This window comes from Bacillus rossius, assembly GCF_032445375.1.
Source record: "Bacillus rossius redtenbacheri isolate Brsri chromosome 9 unlocalized genomic scaffold, Brsri_v3 Brsri_v3_scf9_2, whole genome shotgun sequence".
Taxonomy (NCBI): Eukaryota; Metazoa; Arthropoda; class Insecta; order Phasmatodea; family Bacillidae; genus Bacillus; species Bacillus rossius.
The window spans coordinates 40044079-40061304 of NW_026962013.1; the positions used below are offsets into that span (position 1 = coordinate 40044079).

The 17226-nt window shown below is 44.7% G+C and overlaps 1 protein-coding gene across 1 annotated transcript in view; it reads right to left on the reverse strand.

Moving 5' to 3' along the window:
* LOC134542909 (probable ribonuclease ZC3H12D) overlaps nt 1–17226 on the reverse strand; it is a 78071-nt gene extending 60845 nt beyond the window's left edge. The window contains exons 1-2 of the mRNA XM_063387495.1: nt 17047–17226; nt 16308–16417 (exon numbers count right to left, since the gene is read on the reverse strand). Of these exons, the coding sequence (XP_063243565.1) occupies nt 16308–16417; nt 17047–17226 (290 nt within the window). The remainder of the gene's footprint in view (nt 1–16307; nt 16418–17046) is intronic.

Here is a 17226-nt window from a genome sequence, read left to right on the forward strand (position 1 = left end):
ACTAATTGCCTGCCTAATTATCTGATTAATTGCCTGCCTAATTAACTGCCTAATTGCCTGCCTAATTGCTTGCCTGCCTAATTGACTTTTAATTGCCTGCCTTATTAACTGCCTAATTGCCTGCTTAATTAACTGCCTAATTGCCTGCCTAATTGCCTGCCTAATTTTCTGCCTATTTGCCTGCCTAACTAACTGCCTAATTGCCTGCCTAATTGCTTGTCTGCCTAATTGCCTGAAATACATACCACAACCCACAAACCACATACCACAAACTTTATACAGCAAACTGCGAATTGCAAACTGCAAAATTTAAATTACAAAAAGAAAACTGGAAATTGCAATTCGCAATCCGCAAATTGCAAACGGCAATTTGCAAACTGCGAACTGCGAACATCACACTGCTTACTAACTGCAAACCGAAATCGCAAACCTCAAACTTTAAACAGCAAACTGCGAACGGCAAACTTCGAACTGCCAACTGCAAACTGCGATATTCAAACTGCGAACTGAAACCAGCGAACTGTGAACCGAGATTTTAAAACTGCGAACTGCGAACTACAAACGGCTAACTACAAACTGCGAACTGAAACCAGCAAACTGTGAACCGCGATTTTAAAACTGCGAACTGCGAACTACAAACGGCTAACTGCAAACAAAAACCTGCAAACAGCGAACTACAAAATGCTGACAATTACCGGCGAACTGCCAAATACAAATTGCTACCTGCAAACCGCAAACCACAAACCGTAAACTACAAAGTAATAACTGCAAAATGCAAACTGACAACTGCAACTGCAAACTGCGAACTGCAAACTGCAAACTGCAAACTGCAACTGCAATCTGCGAACGGCAAACTGCGAAATGCATACCTACTAACTGCGCACAGCAAACTCCGAACTGCACACTGCAAACTGCGAACTGCAACCTGCGAACGACAAACTTATGACTGTAACATGTGAACTGCAAACTGCGAACGGCAAACTGTGAAGTGCAAACTGCGAACTGCGAACAGCGAATTACGAGCTGCAAATCCCAAACTGTAAAACTTCAAACTGCAAACCACAAAACCACCAAATGCTTATTTGAGAACTGCGAACTGCATACTGCGAAATGAAAAACTGCGAACTGCAAACCACCAACTGCAAATGCGAACTGCAAACGGCAATCCGCAAACCACAAACCTAAAACCGCAAACCGAACACCGTAATCCGCAAAGGGCAATTTGCGATTTGCGAACAGCAAACTTCAAACAACGATTAAAACTGCGAACTGCAAACTGCCAATTGCGAAATGACAACTGTGAACTGCAAATAGCGAACCGCAAACCACTAACCTCAAAGATTTGCGAATTGCGAACAGCGAAATGCAAAATGCGAACTGCAAACTGCAAATGCAAACCGCAAACTGAAAACCGTATGCGGAAGTTTGGGATCTGCGAACTGTGAACTGTTAACCTCAAACTGCGAACTGGGAAATGGGAACTTCAAACTGCGAACAGCAAACGGCAATCCATAACCAAAAATCAAAAACCATTTACCGCAATCTACGAACTGCAAACTGCAAACTGCCTAATGCCAACTGCAAACCGCAAAACGCAAACCGAAAACTGAAAACTGCTAATGGCTAATTGCAAACTGCAAACTGTGAACTCTAAACTGCGACCTGCAACGTGCAAATTGCAAACTGTAAAATTCAAACTACGAACTGCATATTGCGAACTGCAAACTGATTAAAGCAAACTGCCAACTGCAAACCACAAAACTAAAACCGCAATCCGCAAACTGCAGACCGAAAAACGCAAACGGCGATAGATGACGTCGAACAGCGAACTGTAAACGGCGAACTGCAAAACTACAAACTGCAAAATCCGAACAGCAATCCGCAAAGCACAAAATTTAAACAGCAAACTACAAACTGCAAACTCCCAACTGCGAACTGCAAACTGCAAAAAGCGAACCTACGAACTCTGAACAGTAAACTGCGAATTGCAAACTGAGAACTGCGAACAGAAAACTGTGAACTGCAAACTGAGAACTACGCACTGCAAACTGCAAACTGCAATTTGCGAACTACAAATTTCGAACTGCAAACTGCATTCTCAGAACTGCGATGTGCGAAAAGCGAAATGCGAACAGCAAACTGCTCACTGCAACCTGCGAACTGTAAACTGCTAACTACAAACTGCGTGGTGCTAATTGCAAACTGAAAACTGCGATTCGTAAACCGCAAACCGATATCCGCAAACCACAAACTTCAAACTGCGAACTGCTAACTGTGAACTGCAAACTGTGAACTCTAAACTGCGACCTGCAATGTGCAAATTGCAAACTGTAAAATTCAAACTACGAACTGCATATTGCGAACTGCAAAATGATAAAAAGCAAACTGCCAACTGCAAACCGCAAAACTAAAACCGCAATCCGCAAACTGCCGATCGAAATAGCAAACGGCGATAGATGATGTCGAACAGCGAACTGTAAAGGGCGAACTGCAAAACTACAAACTCCAAAATCCGAACAGCAATCCGCAAAGCACAAAATTTAAACAGCAAACTACAAACTGCAAACTCCCAACTGCGAACTGCAAATTGCAAAAACCGAACCTACGAACTCTTAACAGTAAACTGCGAATTGTAAACTGAGAACTGCGAACAGAAAACTGTGAACTGCAAACTGAGAACTACGCACTACAAACTGAAAACTGCAATTTGCGAACTACAAATTGCGAACTGCAAACTACATTCTCAGAACTGCGATGTGCGAAAAGCGAAATGCGAACAGCAAACTGCTCACTGCAACCTGCGAACTGTAAACTGCTAACTACGAACTGCTTGGTAATAATTGCGAACTGCAAACTGCGATTCGTAAACCGCAAACCGATATCCGCAAACCACAAACTTCAAACAGCAAACTGCCTAATTGCCTGCCTAATTGACTGCCTAATTGACTGCCTAATTGTCTGCCTAATTGCTTGCCTAATCATCTGCCTAATTGCTTGCCTAATTAACTGCCTTACTGCCTGCCTAATTGCTTGCTGCCTAATTGCCTACCTAATTGCCTACCTATTTGCCTGCCTTCCTGCCTAATAGCCTGCCTAATTGCCTGCCTAATTGCCTGCCTAATTAACTGTCTAATTGCCTGCTTAATTGCCTGCCTAATTGCCTGCATAATTGCCTGCTTCATTGCTTGCCTAATTACCTGCCAAATTGTCTGCTTAATTGCCTGCCTAATTGCCTGCCTAATTACCTTTCAAATTGCTTGCTTGCCCAATTAACTGCTTAATTGCATGCCTAATTGCCTGCTTGCCTAATTATCTGCCTAATTGCCTGCCTAATTAACTGCCTTACTGCCTGCCTAATTGCTTGCCTGCCTAATTTCCTACCTAATTGCCTACCTTCCTGCCTAATAGCCTGCCTAATTGACTTTATAATTGCCTGCCTTATTAACTGCCTAAATGCCTGCCTAATTAACTGCCTAATTGCCTGCCTAATTTTCCTGCCTAATTGCCTGCTTAATTGCCTGCCTAATTGCCTGCCTAATTACCTGCTTAATTGCCTGCCTAATTGCCTGCCTAATTGTTTACCTTATTGCCTACCAAATTGCCTGCCTTCCTGCCTAATTGCCTGCCTAATTAACTCATAATTGCCTGCCTTATTAACTGCCTAATTGCCTGCCTAATTACCTGCCAAATTGCCTGCTTGCCCAATGAACTGCTTAATTGCATGCCTAATTGCCTACCTGCCTAATTGCCTGCTTGCCTAATTAACTGCCTAATTGCCTCCTTAATTGCCTGCTTAATTGCTTGCCTTATTGCCTGCCTAATTACCTGCCAAATGACTTGCCTGCCTAATTAACTGCTTAATTGCCTGCCTAATTACCTGCCTGCCTTATTGCTTGCCTGCTTAATTGCTTGCCTAATTAACTGCCTAATTGCCTGCTTAATTGCCTGCCTAATTGCCTGCTTAATTGCTTGCCTAATTAACTGCCTAATTGCCTGCCTAATTGCCTGCCTAATTGCCTGCCTAATTGCCTGCCTAATTTCCCGCCTTATTAACTGCCTAATTGCCTGCCTAATTGCCTACCTAATTGCCTGCCTAATTGCCTGCCTAATTTCCTTCCTAATATCCTGCCTTCCTGCCTATTTGCCTGCCTAATTGACTTCATAATTGCCTGCCTTATTAACTGCCTAATTGCCTGCTTAATTGACTGCCTAATTGCCTTCCTTATTGCCTGCCTAATTAACTGCCTAATTGCCTGCCTTATTAACTGCTTTATTAACTGCCTAAATGGCAGCCTTATAGCAGGCCTAATTGCCTGCCTAATTACCTGCCAAATTGCCTGCCTGCCTAATTAACTGCTTAATATATTGCCTTATTGCCTGCCTAATTGCCTGCTCAATTAACTGCCTAATTGCCTGCTCAATTAACTGCCTAATTGCCAGCCTAATTGCCTGCCTTATTAACTGCCTAATTGCCTGCCTTATTGCCTGCCTAATTGCCTGTCTAATTAATAGCCTTATTGCCGGCCTAATTGCCTGCTTAATTGCCTACCTAATTGCCTGCCTAATTGCCAACCAGCCTAATTGCCTGCTTAATTGCCTGATTAATTGCCTGCCTAATTGCCTAACTGCCTAATTGCTTGCCTGCCTGATTGTCTTCCTGCCTAATTGCCTACATGCCTAATTGCCTGCCTAATTGCCTGCCTAATTGCCTGCCTAATTGCCTGCCAAATTGCCCGCCTATCTAACTGCCTAATTGCCTACCTAATTGCCTGCCTTATTGCCTGCCTAATTGTATGCCTGCCTATTTGTTTGCTTAAATGCCTGCCTAAAAGCCTGCATAATTGCATGCATAACTAACTGCCTAATTGCATTCCTAATTTCCTGCCTAATTGCCTGCTAATTAACTGCCTAATTGCCTGCTTAATTGCATGCCTTATTGCCTGCCTAATTACCTGCCAAATTGCTTGCCTGCCTAATTAACTGCTTAATTGCCTACCTAATTACCTGCCTGCCTAATTGCCTTCCTGCCTAATTGCCTGCCAGCCTAATTGCCTGCTTGCCTAATTTCCTTCCTAATTTACGGCCTAATTGCCTGCCTAATTAACTGCCTAATTGCCTGCTTAAAAGCCTGCCTAATTGACTGCCTAATTCTCTGCCTAATTGATTGCCTAATTAACTACCTAATTGCGTGCCTAATTACCTGCCTACTTGCCTGCCTAATTAACTGCCTAATTGCCTGCATAATTAACTGCCTAATTGTCTGCCTAATTAACTGCCTAATTTGCCTGCCTAATTGTTTATCTAATTGCCTTTCTAATTGCCTGCCTTCCTGCCTAATTGCCTGCTCAATTGACTTCATAATTGCTTGCCTTATTAACTGCCTAATTGCCTGCCTAATTGCCTGCCTAATTGCCTGCCTAATTGCCTGCCAAATTGCCTGCCTAATTACCTGCCAAATTGCATGCTTGCCCAATTTACTGCTTAATTGCATGCCTAATTGCCTGCCTGCCTAATTGCCTGCCTGCCTAATTGCTTGCCTAATTAACTAATTCTGCTAGCTTGTAAACTTATCATTGTTGAGCAAAGATAGAGTTTTAGTACAAGCCAGAATTTTATGTATTTTTAAATTTTTTTAAATTTTTTATTAATTTATTATTATTTTTAAATATTTTTTTCCCTGTAATTTTATGTTATCAAAGAAAACCTGTGTCGTTTTTCTCCGTGTGCTTCTGATTATTCTTAACAATATTGTGATGGTTTTCTCCGTGTGCTCCTGATTATTCTTATCAATATTTTGATGATTAATCCGAGTGCTTGCGATCATTCCTGCGGTTTCGGTCAAAGGTCAAGGTCACACCCATCAAAGATGGTCGCCGTAACGTCGCAATCCAAGATGGCGGACCGTGAGAAATCTGAGAAGCACTAGCAGGAAGGATGAACTTCCTTCTCCTTGGCGACTAACGAAGCCATCCTTCTTATGCGATCGATAGTGAGCATCCCGCATATAAGAAATAAATATTATTTACCTGCAAGCAACACGTGACGTCATCTGATGTTGAAAAGCGGAACTACTTGCAGCAAGTACCTTTGCATAAGATAAATTAACTCTCACCACTGAATAGTGCTATTGTAGTCGGTTAGAGACATGAAGCACTAGCAGGAAGGATGAACTTCCTTCTCCTTGGAGACTAACGAAGCCATCGTTCTTATGCGATCGATAGTGAGCATCCCGCATATAAGAAATAAATATTATTTACCTGCAAGCAACACGTGACGTCATCTGATGTTGAAAAGCGGAACTACTTGCAGCAAGTACCTTTGCATGAGATAAATTAACTCTCACCACTGAATAGTGCTATTGTAGTCGGTTAGAGACATGAAGTTTCGTAGCCGCGCCGCCAATTAGTCATGCAGTCTCGTAACCATACGTTCTGGAAGCTTGGTAGTCCTATAGCCTCGCGATCACGTAACCTTGAAGACTTGCAATCGCATAGTCTCGTAACCTCATGGCACGTAGTCTCGTAGTCATGATGCATTGGAGCCTCGTAGAATTGAAGCTACGTAAGCAAGTAGTCTTGTAATCTTATAACATAATGCTGATGGTGCAGATGTAGCAAAAGAGAAAATTCCGTCGAAGACAAATGTAGTAATTGGAGCCTTGTAGACGAGTAGCTTCGTAGTCAAGAACGCATGCAGACTTTTATTTCTGTATCCATGCAGACACGTAAACTCGTTTTCTAGAGGCTTCGTAGCTCTGTAGCCTCACAGTCTCGTCAACTTGAAGATTCGTAGTCACGTAGTCTCGTAACCTCATGGCTCGTAGTCGCGTAGACATGATGTAATGGAGCCTCGTAGACTTGAAGCTACGTAAGCAAGTAGCCTTGTAATCTTATAACATAATGCTGATGAAGCAGTTGGAACAAAAGAGAAAATTCCGTCGAAGACAGATACGGCAACTGGAGCCTTGTAGACGAGTAGCTTCGTAGTCAAGTACTCATGCAGACTTGTAGTCCTGTATCCTCGCAGTCACGTAAACTTGTGAACTAGAAGCTATGTAGCTCTAGCCTCGCAAGCCGTGTATAACTCGTAAATAGCTAGATCATTTTAGACTCGTAGCCATGTGGCCTCATAGTCTCTTAGACCCGAAGAATTCTAACCAAATATATTTAGAGCCAAAAGACTTTTGGAACCAAAAGACTGTTGGTGACAATGACTGATGGAGCCAATGAATATTGAAGACAATGAATATTGGAGTCAATGTATATTGGAGTAAATTAATATTGGAGCCAATGAATATTGGAGCCAATGAATATTGGAGTCAATGAATATTGGAGCCAATGAATTTTGGAGCCTGTGATCAATCCGATTCCTGCGTGTACGTTCCGTTTCCTGTGTGTACGTTCCGTTTTCCTGCGTGTACGTTCCGTTTTCCTGCGTGTACGTTTCGTTTTCCTGCGTGAACGAACCGTTTTCCTGCGTGTACGCTCCGTTTTCCTGCGTATACCTTCCGTTTTCCTGCGTGTACATTCCGTTTTTCCTGCGTGTACGTTCCGTTTTACTGCGTGTACCTTCCGTTTTCCTGCGTGTACATTCCGTTTTTCCTGCGTGTACGTTCCGTTTTCCTGAGTGTAAATTCCGTTTTTCCTGCGTGTACGTTCCGCTTTATTGCGTGTACCTTCCGTTTTCCTGCGTGTACATTCCGTTTATCCTGCGTGTTACGTTCCGTTTTCCTGAGTGTGAATTCCGTTTTCCTGTGTGTATATTCCGTTTTCCTGCGTGTACATTCCGTTTTCCTGAGTGTAAATTCCGTTTTCCTGTGTGTACTGAGTTCATGGTCTATATGTCTGATATTGTCATGACCCGGTGCCTTTACGATGACGGTGCTGCCTTTTCGTTGACGCTGCTTTCAAATGCGCTGCCTTTTCGTTGACGGTGATGCCTTTTCTTTGTCGGTGCTTCCAAATGTGGTACCTTTTTCGATGCCGGTGCTGCCTTTTCGTTGTCGGTGCTTCCAAATGTGCTTCCTTTTCGTTGGCGGTGCTGCCTTTTCGTTGTCGGTGCTTCCAAATGTGCTTCCTTTTCGATGCCGGTGCTGCCTTTTCGTTGTCGGTGCTTCCAAATGTGCTGCCTTTTCGATGCCGGTGCTGCCTTTTCGTTGTCGGTGCTTCCAAATGTGCTTCCTTTTCGATGCCGGTGCTGCCTTTTCGATGTCGGTGCTTCCAAATGTGCTTCCTTTTCGTTGGCGGTGCTGCCTTTTCTTTGTCGGTGCTTCCAAATGTGCTTCCTTTTCGTTGGCGGTGCTGCCTTTTCTTTGTCGGTGCTTCCAAATGTGCTTCCTTTTCGTTGGCGGTGGCCTTTTCGTTGTCGGTGCTTCCAAATGAGCTGCCTTTTCGATGGCGGTGCTGCCTTTTCGTTGTCGGTGCTGCCTTTTCGATGGTGGTGCTGCCTTTTCGTTGTCGGTGCTGTCTTTTCGTTGTTGGTGTTTCCTTTTTTGTTGATTGCGCATAGTACAAAATGAGGTGATTGAATATTTAGAGGTTTAAAACCTCTTGGTGTTACTAAAATATTTTTCAAGGTTACTTGGTCCTTTAGAATGTATAAAAATGTCACGATGGATTAATTGAATATAATTAGCTAACGACGAAGGTCATGCGGTCCTGAAATGACTATCCTATACGTCTGATAATGACATGACTCGGTCTCATGGACTGAAGGCAATTGATCTATATGAGTGGCTTTTTACATGAACGGCTTATAGGTTATTCAGATCATTGAAAAATTAGACTTTCATAATAGGATAATCGGCACTGTATTAATTCGTTGGTCAGGTATATTGACTTGAGTTGTTTTTCGTAGAGTGAATGATTAATAATCTCCGCGAAAGGTAATGGAAAACAGAATATAAAATTTATTTAATAATTTGTTACAACTGTCACTGGTCAAGAATCGAACCGTGGACAGGAATCCATCGATTTAATTTGTAAATTAATAATTGATTTCATCGGAGACTTTTGGAATTTTTTCCCGCATTTCTAGCTAAATAATTACATGATTTCAAGATGGCTCCCAAATTTCAAGATGGCGGGCACCTCAGTAATAATAAATGATTACTGCACTGTAGCAGGTTAGAATAAAACTAGCATGATGGTAAGACGAGTACACACATGATGGTGTCCTCCAGAAGTCGAAAACATGATGGCGGCAATGACCACTAGCATGTGGTAGCTCCTGGTAGCATGTACTGAACATAAAATGACGGATCCATGATGGTCGTCAAGGTCAAAGTCAAATAACAAGGTCAAGGTCAAATTTCAAGTTCAAGGTCAAATTTCAAGGTCAAGGTCAAATTTCAAGGTCAAGGTCAAAGTTCAAGGTAAAGGTCAAAGTTCAAGGTCAATGACAAAGTTCAAGGACAACAGACGAGGTTAAAGGTATAGTGAACAGAAAATTATATCAACATGTCGCCAGCACACTCTAGCAGACGAAAACAAGATGGATGCCTCCAGCGGACAAGGACAAGATGGCGGACATGACGTCATACCAGCTGATGGTAAATACCTTGTTATTGGTGGTGGTAGGTCAGTCTGAAGGTGGCTTCTGTGGAGGAAGGATCTGATTTTTTTTATTTTTTGCCCTCACCGGTTTCGAACCAAGGACGGGAATCGATATAATCAATCATAATTCTATTAAGTTAATTTTTTGATGAATTTTGGAATTTTTCCCGATTTTCTAACATAAAAATTACGGATTTTCAAGATGGCGTCTAAATTTCAAGATGGTGACCATAACGATATTTGTAACATTAATAGGATCCAATATGGTGGTCGTAACGTAAAGTGTAAGAATGACATGGTACTCAACCAAGATGGCGGGTGTAACGAAATATTCAACATTTATATAATCCAAGATGGCGACCGTAACGATAACTGCAACAGTGGTTTTTAAGATTTTTATTATTTATTCGATTAAATAATTTTTTTAATGATTTTTAAAAATTTTCCCGATTTTCTAACATAAAAATTGCGGATTTTCAAGATGGCGGGCGTAACGAAAATTGCAACGGTGACGTCATAATTCAAAATGGTGGATAACACAATGCCGGAATGATCGAGAAAACGAAATGCCGTCATCCAAGATGGCGGATCCAAAATGGGCGTCGGGGTCAAGGTCAAGGTCAAGGGACAAGGTCACAACCGTCCGAGATGGCCGCCGCCGTGACGTCACAATCCAATATGGCGGACATGGTATCCTTATTCCTAGAAATGGCTTAACTGAGGCTTGAGTTAAGGATGCTTAAGCCGTTTTTAGGAATTTGGGTTCTTTCTAGGGCAAAACGACTTTTGAGGATTTTCGAAATCCTAATTTTTGAATTGTGGAATTTTTTGAGATTTTTTGGCGGAATTTTTTTCCTAAGAAATGTAAATTTTGGTGATTTTTGAGGAATTTTGGGCAATTTTTGCCCAATTTTGGCGGATTTGGGCGATTTTGGAGGATCAAATTCAAGGTCAAGGTCAAAGGTCAAGGACAAGGTCATCCAAGATGGCCGCCGTGACGTCACAATCCAAGATGGCGGACCGACAATCATCAATCCACCGCCTGCCGCCTGTTTTAGAAAATACTATCCTATACTACTCTTGACACCAATGACACTTTAGCGGGCGAAAGAAAGCCACATCCAAAGGTTGACAAAGATGAGTGCTGTTGGGAGGGAGTAGGATGAATCTAATATTGTACTCCTCACATTTTTGGATGACACTGAGAGTCAAATGGCTTAATAGATTGTCCCCGATCAATTTTTTTTTTCCTAACCTAACTAAAACTAAGTGTATTTGGGAGGGGTCCGGGTTAGGGAGGGACCTAAGTGCGTCTCAGGCCGAAGCCTATACGCCTTAGTCATGATGGGATTAGCCATGCAGGGAGAGGGTCGCATGCATCAATGCTTTCGGCTGGTCTTTAGTTGCTACCTTCTTGAAGTAGGCCAGTGCAACTGTCTCAAACCAGTCCTCAAATAATGCTGAATCAAACCATCCACTTTTTTTTGTATTATACCTTGCCATGTGCTATATAAGTGTTCCGCCTTGAACACAAGGTATGGTGGAAGAAGAATTCCACTTGCTGTCCCTGCTAACATCAAGGAACTGGTCGCCTTGCTGGAATCCATGATGCATTCAGCACGTTTACAACCTCTCCGCACGATGACTTTGGATTTTCCAGGATCATCAACCAAATTTGTTTCGTCATAGTTTATTAACAGTTCAACGGGTATGTCCTGAATTGAATTTTTGAGGTTAGTGAAATATTCCCTTAGTGTTTCCTCATTGACCTGTGCCCTACTGCGCTTAATGTTCTCACTCAGCCTTATGGTGAGGGCATCTTTATGTCTTCCCAAGTAGGAACGACACCAATCTTCTCCAGGAAGATTGTTCTTAAAACGAGATACTGTAACACCTTTTTTGTCCAAATACTGTTTCACAATAAATCTAACATCTAAACATGAAAGGGGAAAGCCCCATTCTGCAGTTGTTATGATACTCTTCAGTACGTATAACTGCCTCTTCATCTTGTGATAATGCTGGTGATCTCCCATATGGCTGAACATGAACTCATTTCAGTTTTCGATTAAGTGTACACCTGTTCACTGAATATTTTTCTGCAGCGCTTCTGATTGATAGTTTACCTTCGCTTACTGCTTTAATCGCATCTTCCATCACTTTATTTGAGTAAGTAGCATATGTACTTCCTGGTTTCCTTGCATGATTTCTGACCATTCTGGAACATGAAAATGTATAAAATAAGTAATTAAGTTGATTTTTATAGTCTATAATCTGCACACAATTACTGGTCAAAATATACCTAGTAGGTACTTTAGTAATTATTTGTATGATAGTGCTTCAAAAACTAAACAAAATGTGAACATAACATCAGATTTTATATAATTTGCGATTTTCATGCTTGTGGCTCAAGCCCATAAGTTTCACAATTACAAACATTGTTAGCTAAAAAAAAGTACATACAAATTAAGCAGGATGTATAAGCAATATGATATCATGCATACACCAATATGTTTAGGAAAAGTAGCCATCAAACAGTAAGCATATTAGTGTTTGTTGTACATAACAAGTTATTTTACTTACTTTTTATGGTTTTTTACAAGAAAATAATAAAAACTATGCAGGAAATATGTTAAACTGCCGTCACCCACAGTCTCGTGATCGAGACCCGGGGCGGTCCTAGTGGTTTTCAGTGGCTCTGAAGTGAATCTCCGGCGGGCGCCAGGTTAATTCGAGGATTAACCGAGGTGGTCGTGGGTTTTTGCCCCTGCGTGTTCCACTAGGATCGACGGCTGTTGATGGTGGGAGGGAGTCCCTGCTTCTAATACGCACTGGCCCTAAACAGTATAGGGGACTGTTTCCTAATTGTTCAGGAGGCGTCTACGAAATAAAGAAAACGGTATTTAAGTGCTGGTTTTTAATTCCGCATCACACATAGTGTGGATGGGCACAAGTTACACAATTACACTTGACAAAATACGTTGGCACTACACACACTCGCACTGAATAATTAATTACATGTTACATTGCGGCACTTGCAAACTTGGTTTGAGGGTAACTGGAGATAGCTTCGTGCCCGGGCTCACCTGTGTGGGTCGCGGGCCTACGAAGATAATATTAAGGGCAAAGTCTTTAAGTTTGTAGTCGGCAGGCGTATGCTCGACGAATTATATTAATTTCTGTTCGCGGGAGTCGGCCCATACCGTAAAGTGACTGCGTCGCGAACCGTTGTTGCGCGACGAGCAAAAATTAACGCGGCCGGGTTAAGCCCTGCACCGGAAAAGGGCACGGGGGCATGCGGGGAGAGGAAAAAGAGGTTTTATTGAATTGTGATATTTACCAGTATGAATAATCAGGAGTACAAAAGTTGAAGTCTCCCCGCGGGATCACACGTCCGCCCCGGCCCATGAGTAAAACTCTACTGCCGCTTTGTGCCGGCTTGGGACGGGAGGAAGCGTCATGACGCGCCGAACTTTCTAATGTGCCGTTATTCCAAATTTATAATTATAATTAGACATTATTACTATTTCTAGAACCCTCGTAACTTAATTACATCTGTCTGAATTAGTTGGCGGAGGCCTATAATAATAATACATAATAAAATTGAGATTAATAATATTTTGAAATCAAAAGTCAAGCTGGAGACTGTCTGTCACTTGTTGACTACTCCAGTGGCTATTGGCAGGTGAAAACAGGGAGGTGAATTAGGTTGATTAATGCTGTGGTTAATTATTGGCGGTAGGCCACAAGGGATGTTCCGAATGTTTATTAATTGCTAAACTTTAATGAACCCGCCACTTTGAATTAATAACACCGTGCAACACAAGTGCGATGTAGGAGTGCCCAGGCCACTCACGTGTAGTTATTTACTAAAACAGCTGTGAGTGCAACCCTTGCGGCCTTCAGCCTGAATTCAATAGTGTAATATGTGACATAACTCAAACCGCCCCAAATTAGCATTTAACATTCGCCACTGGAGTAGTTATCAAGCAACAAACAGTCTCCAGTATGACTCTAATAATTCAAACTTATTTTATACAAATTTATTAAATGTCATTTCTAAAACATATATATATTAAGTTAATCAGGGGTGCGCACAAGGGGGGGGGGGGGGGGGTAACGACGCAGACTGCGTCATTAAAATTTCAGGGGGGGGGGGTGGTTAAAAGACGAGAAAATAGTATATATTATTTACATAATTATAGCTTCTAATGTGAAAATACGTTTCGGGTGCTTTGATAATTGAAAGGGATCTTGTAAATCAAATTGGCGACCCCGCACTTTCCTCAACAAAAGCAGTTTGGCATCTGTCGGTTCAGGATAAAAATATTACCTGATATATGACCAAAATTATTATTAGAAAATCATTTTTAATTACTGCAAAATGTGATAAAATATAATACTAAAAAAGTATAATATTATAAAAAAAATTGAGAAAATGGCATAAAAAATTTCGGGGGGGGGAGCTCATCATTAGGTTAGGGGGGGTGAGTCATAGTGTTTGGGGGGGGGGCACCTCTGAGTTAATCATTAAGTTTTATTGTATCAATTTAGAGCCACTTAAATTTAGTTATTAATATATTTTTTTACGAATAACGGAACTTTTGTAACTCTGGCGTGACATGAAGCTCACCCCTCCCCTCGCGCCAGGGCCAGACGCCAGTACAGCGCGACTCGCGGACCGGGACGGACGCACGTCCCACGGGGAGCCATCATCTCTTTGTCTCCATCAAACTTCATTCTGGTAATTATAGTCAGACCCCGAAACCTTTTTTTAATACTCCCCGTGTGCGCCCGGTCCTTTTCCGGTGTAGGGCTTAACCCAGCCGCATCAACTTAACACGTCCCACACAACGCATTACGTGGGGCCATGCACTATACGGTACGGGCCGACTCCCGCCAACACAGACTTTTAATTAATCGCCAAGTGCACAGGCACTGGCTACAGCTAATCGTAGACGTTTCTGAATTTAATTGCGAGCCGCGGTCCACATAGGTGGGGCCGCGCGTCGAAGTTCACCAATTACGGGATTAGCCGACTCTAATCAAACACCCTCCCTCAACAGCGATTGGCGTGAGGACATAACATATTAGTGATGGCGCGTTAGAGCGCCTAGTGTGTAATTGACAATGTACTTTATGTTAGGGAATTCGTGTGATTGTAAGTGCAGTGTAATTTGCCATCGTAATTAAACGTCCACTCCGCACACTCTGTGCGCGACGTGTAACTGACAGTGCAAAAACCGTGTACGTTATTTCTGAACCTCACCACCCCAGTTAGGGATCAGCGTCCTATGCTGTGCAGGGCCAGTGGGGCAACAAACATTAGGGATCCCTAACATCATCTTCACCACCGCCGCCGTTCCTATTGGGCCACACAGGAGCTTTCGGACCTCACGACCATTTCGTGGCTAACCACCGCGTTAGCCTGGTGCCCTCCCGGACACGTTTCCCTGCAAAAGAACAGCCTTCCCACTAGGAACACCGCCGAGTCTCGAACACGAGAACCCGGGCGATGGCATTTGGCGCCCGCTGCGTGGGGCGAAAACAGAAAATTCAAGACTTCCTTCACGTTCGTTACAGAAGAAAACTTTACCAAAAACATTTTTTTTAGCCATTATCTATCAATTTTTTATTTCACCACAACGCGGACACAGGACGGTCATTTTGCGCAGAAAAGGGGATTAGGGTCAGACAGGCCTGCGCGATGCAACAAGGAGACAAAGGGGCTACAACGAACGTTCCGGCCCAGCTCGTGACGCGGACCACCGACGTCACCACCAGCAACCCTCCACACCCCTCCGCCATCGCGCCCGTTTCCGTCCTCCACTTTGTGCGATTGTCCGGGTGCTCTCGGCCATCGCCTTGCACACCCATCCGCACCCCCTCCTCCGCCGCGGACAGTTTCGACCTCCGCTTTGTGCGGCTGTCCGGGCTCTCTCGGCCGTCGCTGCACGCGACTATCCGCACTTCCCCCCCTCCAGTTCACCCGTTTCCGCCCTCCGCTTTGTGCGGCTGTCTGGGCGCTCTTGGCCATCGCCTAGCACGCCCATCCATAACCCCGCCCGCGACGCAGCCATTCTCGGCCTCCATTTTGTGCGGCTGTCGGGGCACCTGCCCAGCCGGCGAGCACGACCCTGCGCGCAGACTTTCTCCGCGCGCACAGCGCCACGAGTGAATCAACCCACTGACACAGCGGAATGCGCACCATAACCGGAGCACCATGCAGACCCCGACTACCGACGTCGTGTGCGCCCACTGCCTGTTGCCTAGGGAAGCAGATCTACTGACGGGATCGAGACCATGGTACTTGACCTGCCAATGCACCGCCCACAGTAACGACCCACACGGCCACTCATGGGTAAAACCGTGGGACGAACAGCTACCGGGTGCGAACCGCGGACCACCGGTCTGGCAATGGCTACCCGGAAAAAACAACACGCAACCAATAAAGACAGAAACAGTTACCAGCACCACTTTGGTGGACACTCGACCGATCCTATGCACCACGTGTACAACCACCGCGCAGGGGAAACTCCACGCGCGGATACCAACATCACTCGCTGACACGAAACTCGGGCTGAACAACCAACCCCAAAACTACCAGGGGAAACTCGTACTACCCGAATTTGGGGGCCTCGCACACGAGGACCGCGGAGCTTCGTGGAGAGCTGCGAGGCGTGACTAACCCGGTCAGGGATACCAATAGACGAGTGGTCAGGGCGAGCCAGTGAACAACTTCGGGGCACAGCTCACCAATGGTGGGGCCTGTGGGGCCAGTTTGGAATGCCGTGGGGCGAGTTCTCCACACCGCTCACCCGCCGCTTCGACACCGACCAGGCGTTGGTCCACTGCACGTCGCAGTTCTACGGCGAGCGACAACGCGAGGGCGAAGCAGTTGAACACTTCATCGCGCAAAAGATACAACTTTTCAAGCGCGTAGCACCACATGCATGGTCCACGACTGCGTTACCCACAGTGACAGCCTTGCTACATACTGGACTCCAGCCGTTCATGCGTTGCTGCCACACAGACTCAGTCGAAGAGTACGTACAATAGGCCATCGCGATCGAACAAAACCTGCGGGACCTCTGGCACCGAGGTACGCCGAATACAAGTTGGGTGTGTAGCAGCCTAGCACAGAACTGGGGACCAACCCCAACCAACACGCCAGAGGAAACTGATGCCCCACCACCTACACGACGGCGAGCCATCGAGAGTGCACCACCCACCTACACACCACCCAGACAGGGACAATCCAACGAAACGATTCAACGGGACGACGTGAGACTACCATTGTGTCAGCAGGGTTGCCCCAACGGCACACGCCACTGGCACAAGGACTGCCCCCTGTCACGTCACCAACAGCTACCACCGAATAACCCAGCGGGAAACGCGAACCCGGGGGCGTGGCGCTAGGACCGCGACCTCCGGTTAACTCAAGACACACGTTCACCACGGAAGGAGAGACACCACCCCGGCTAAACCAACTGACCCGCCCCTCGGACAGCCTCCTGCGCATCCCAGTGGATATCAACAGGCAACCCGCCACCGCCCTAGTGGACACTGGGGCGAGCCACGTGTTTGTGGCCCCCCACCTCGTACCACCCGGGATGTTCCAACCACACCAGGCGGAGTTGCGGCTGGCGACCAACACACAGCCAGGCGTGACCAT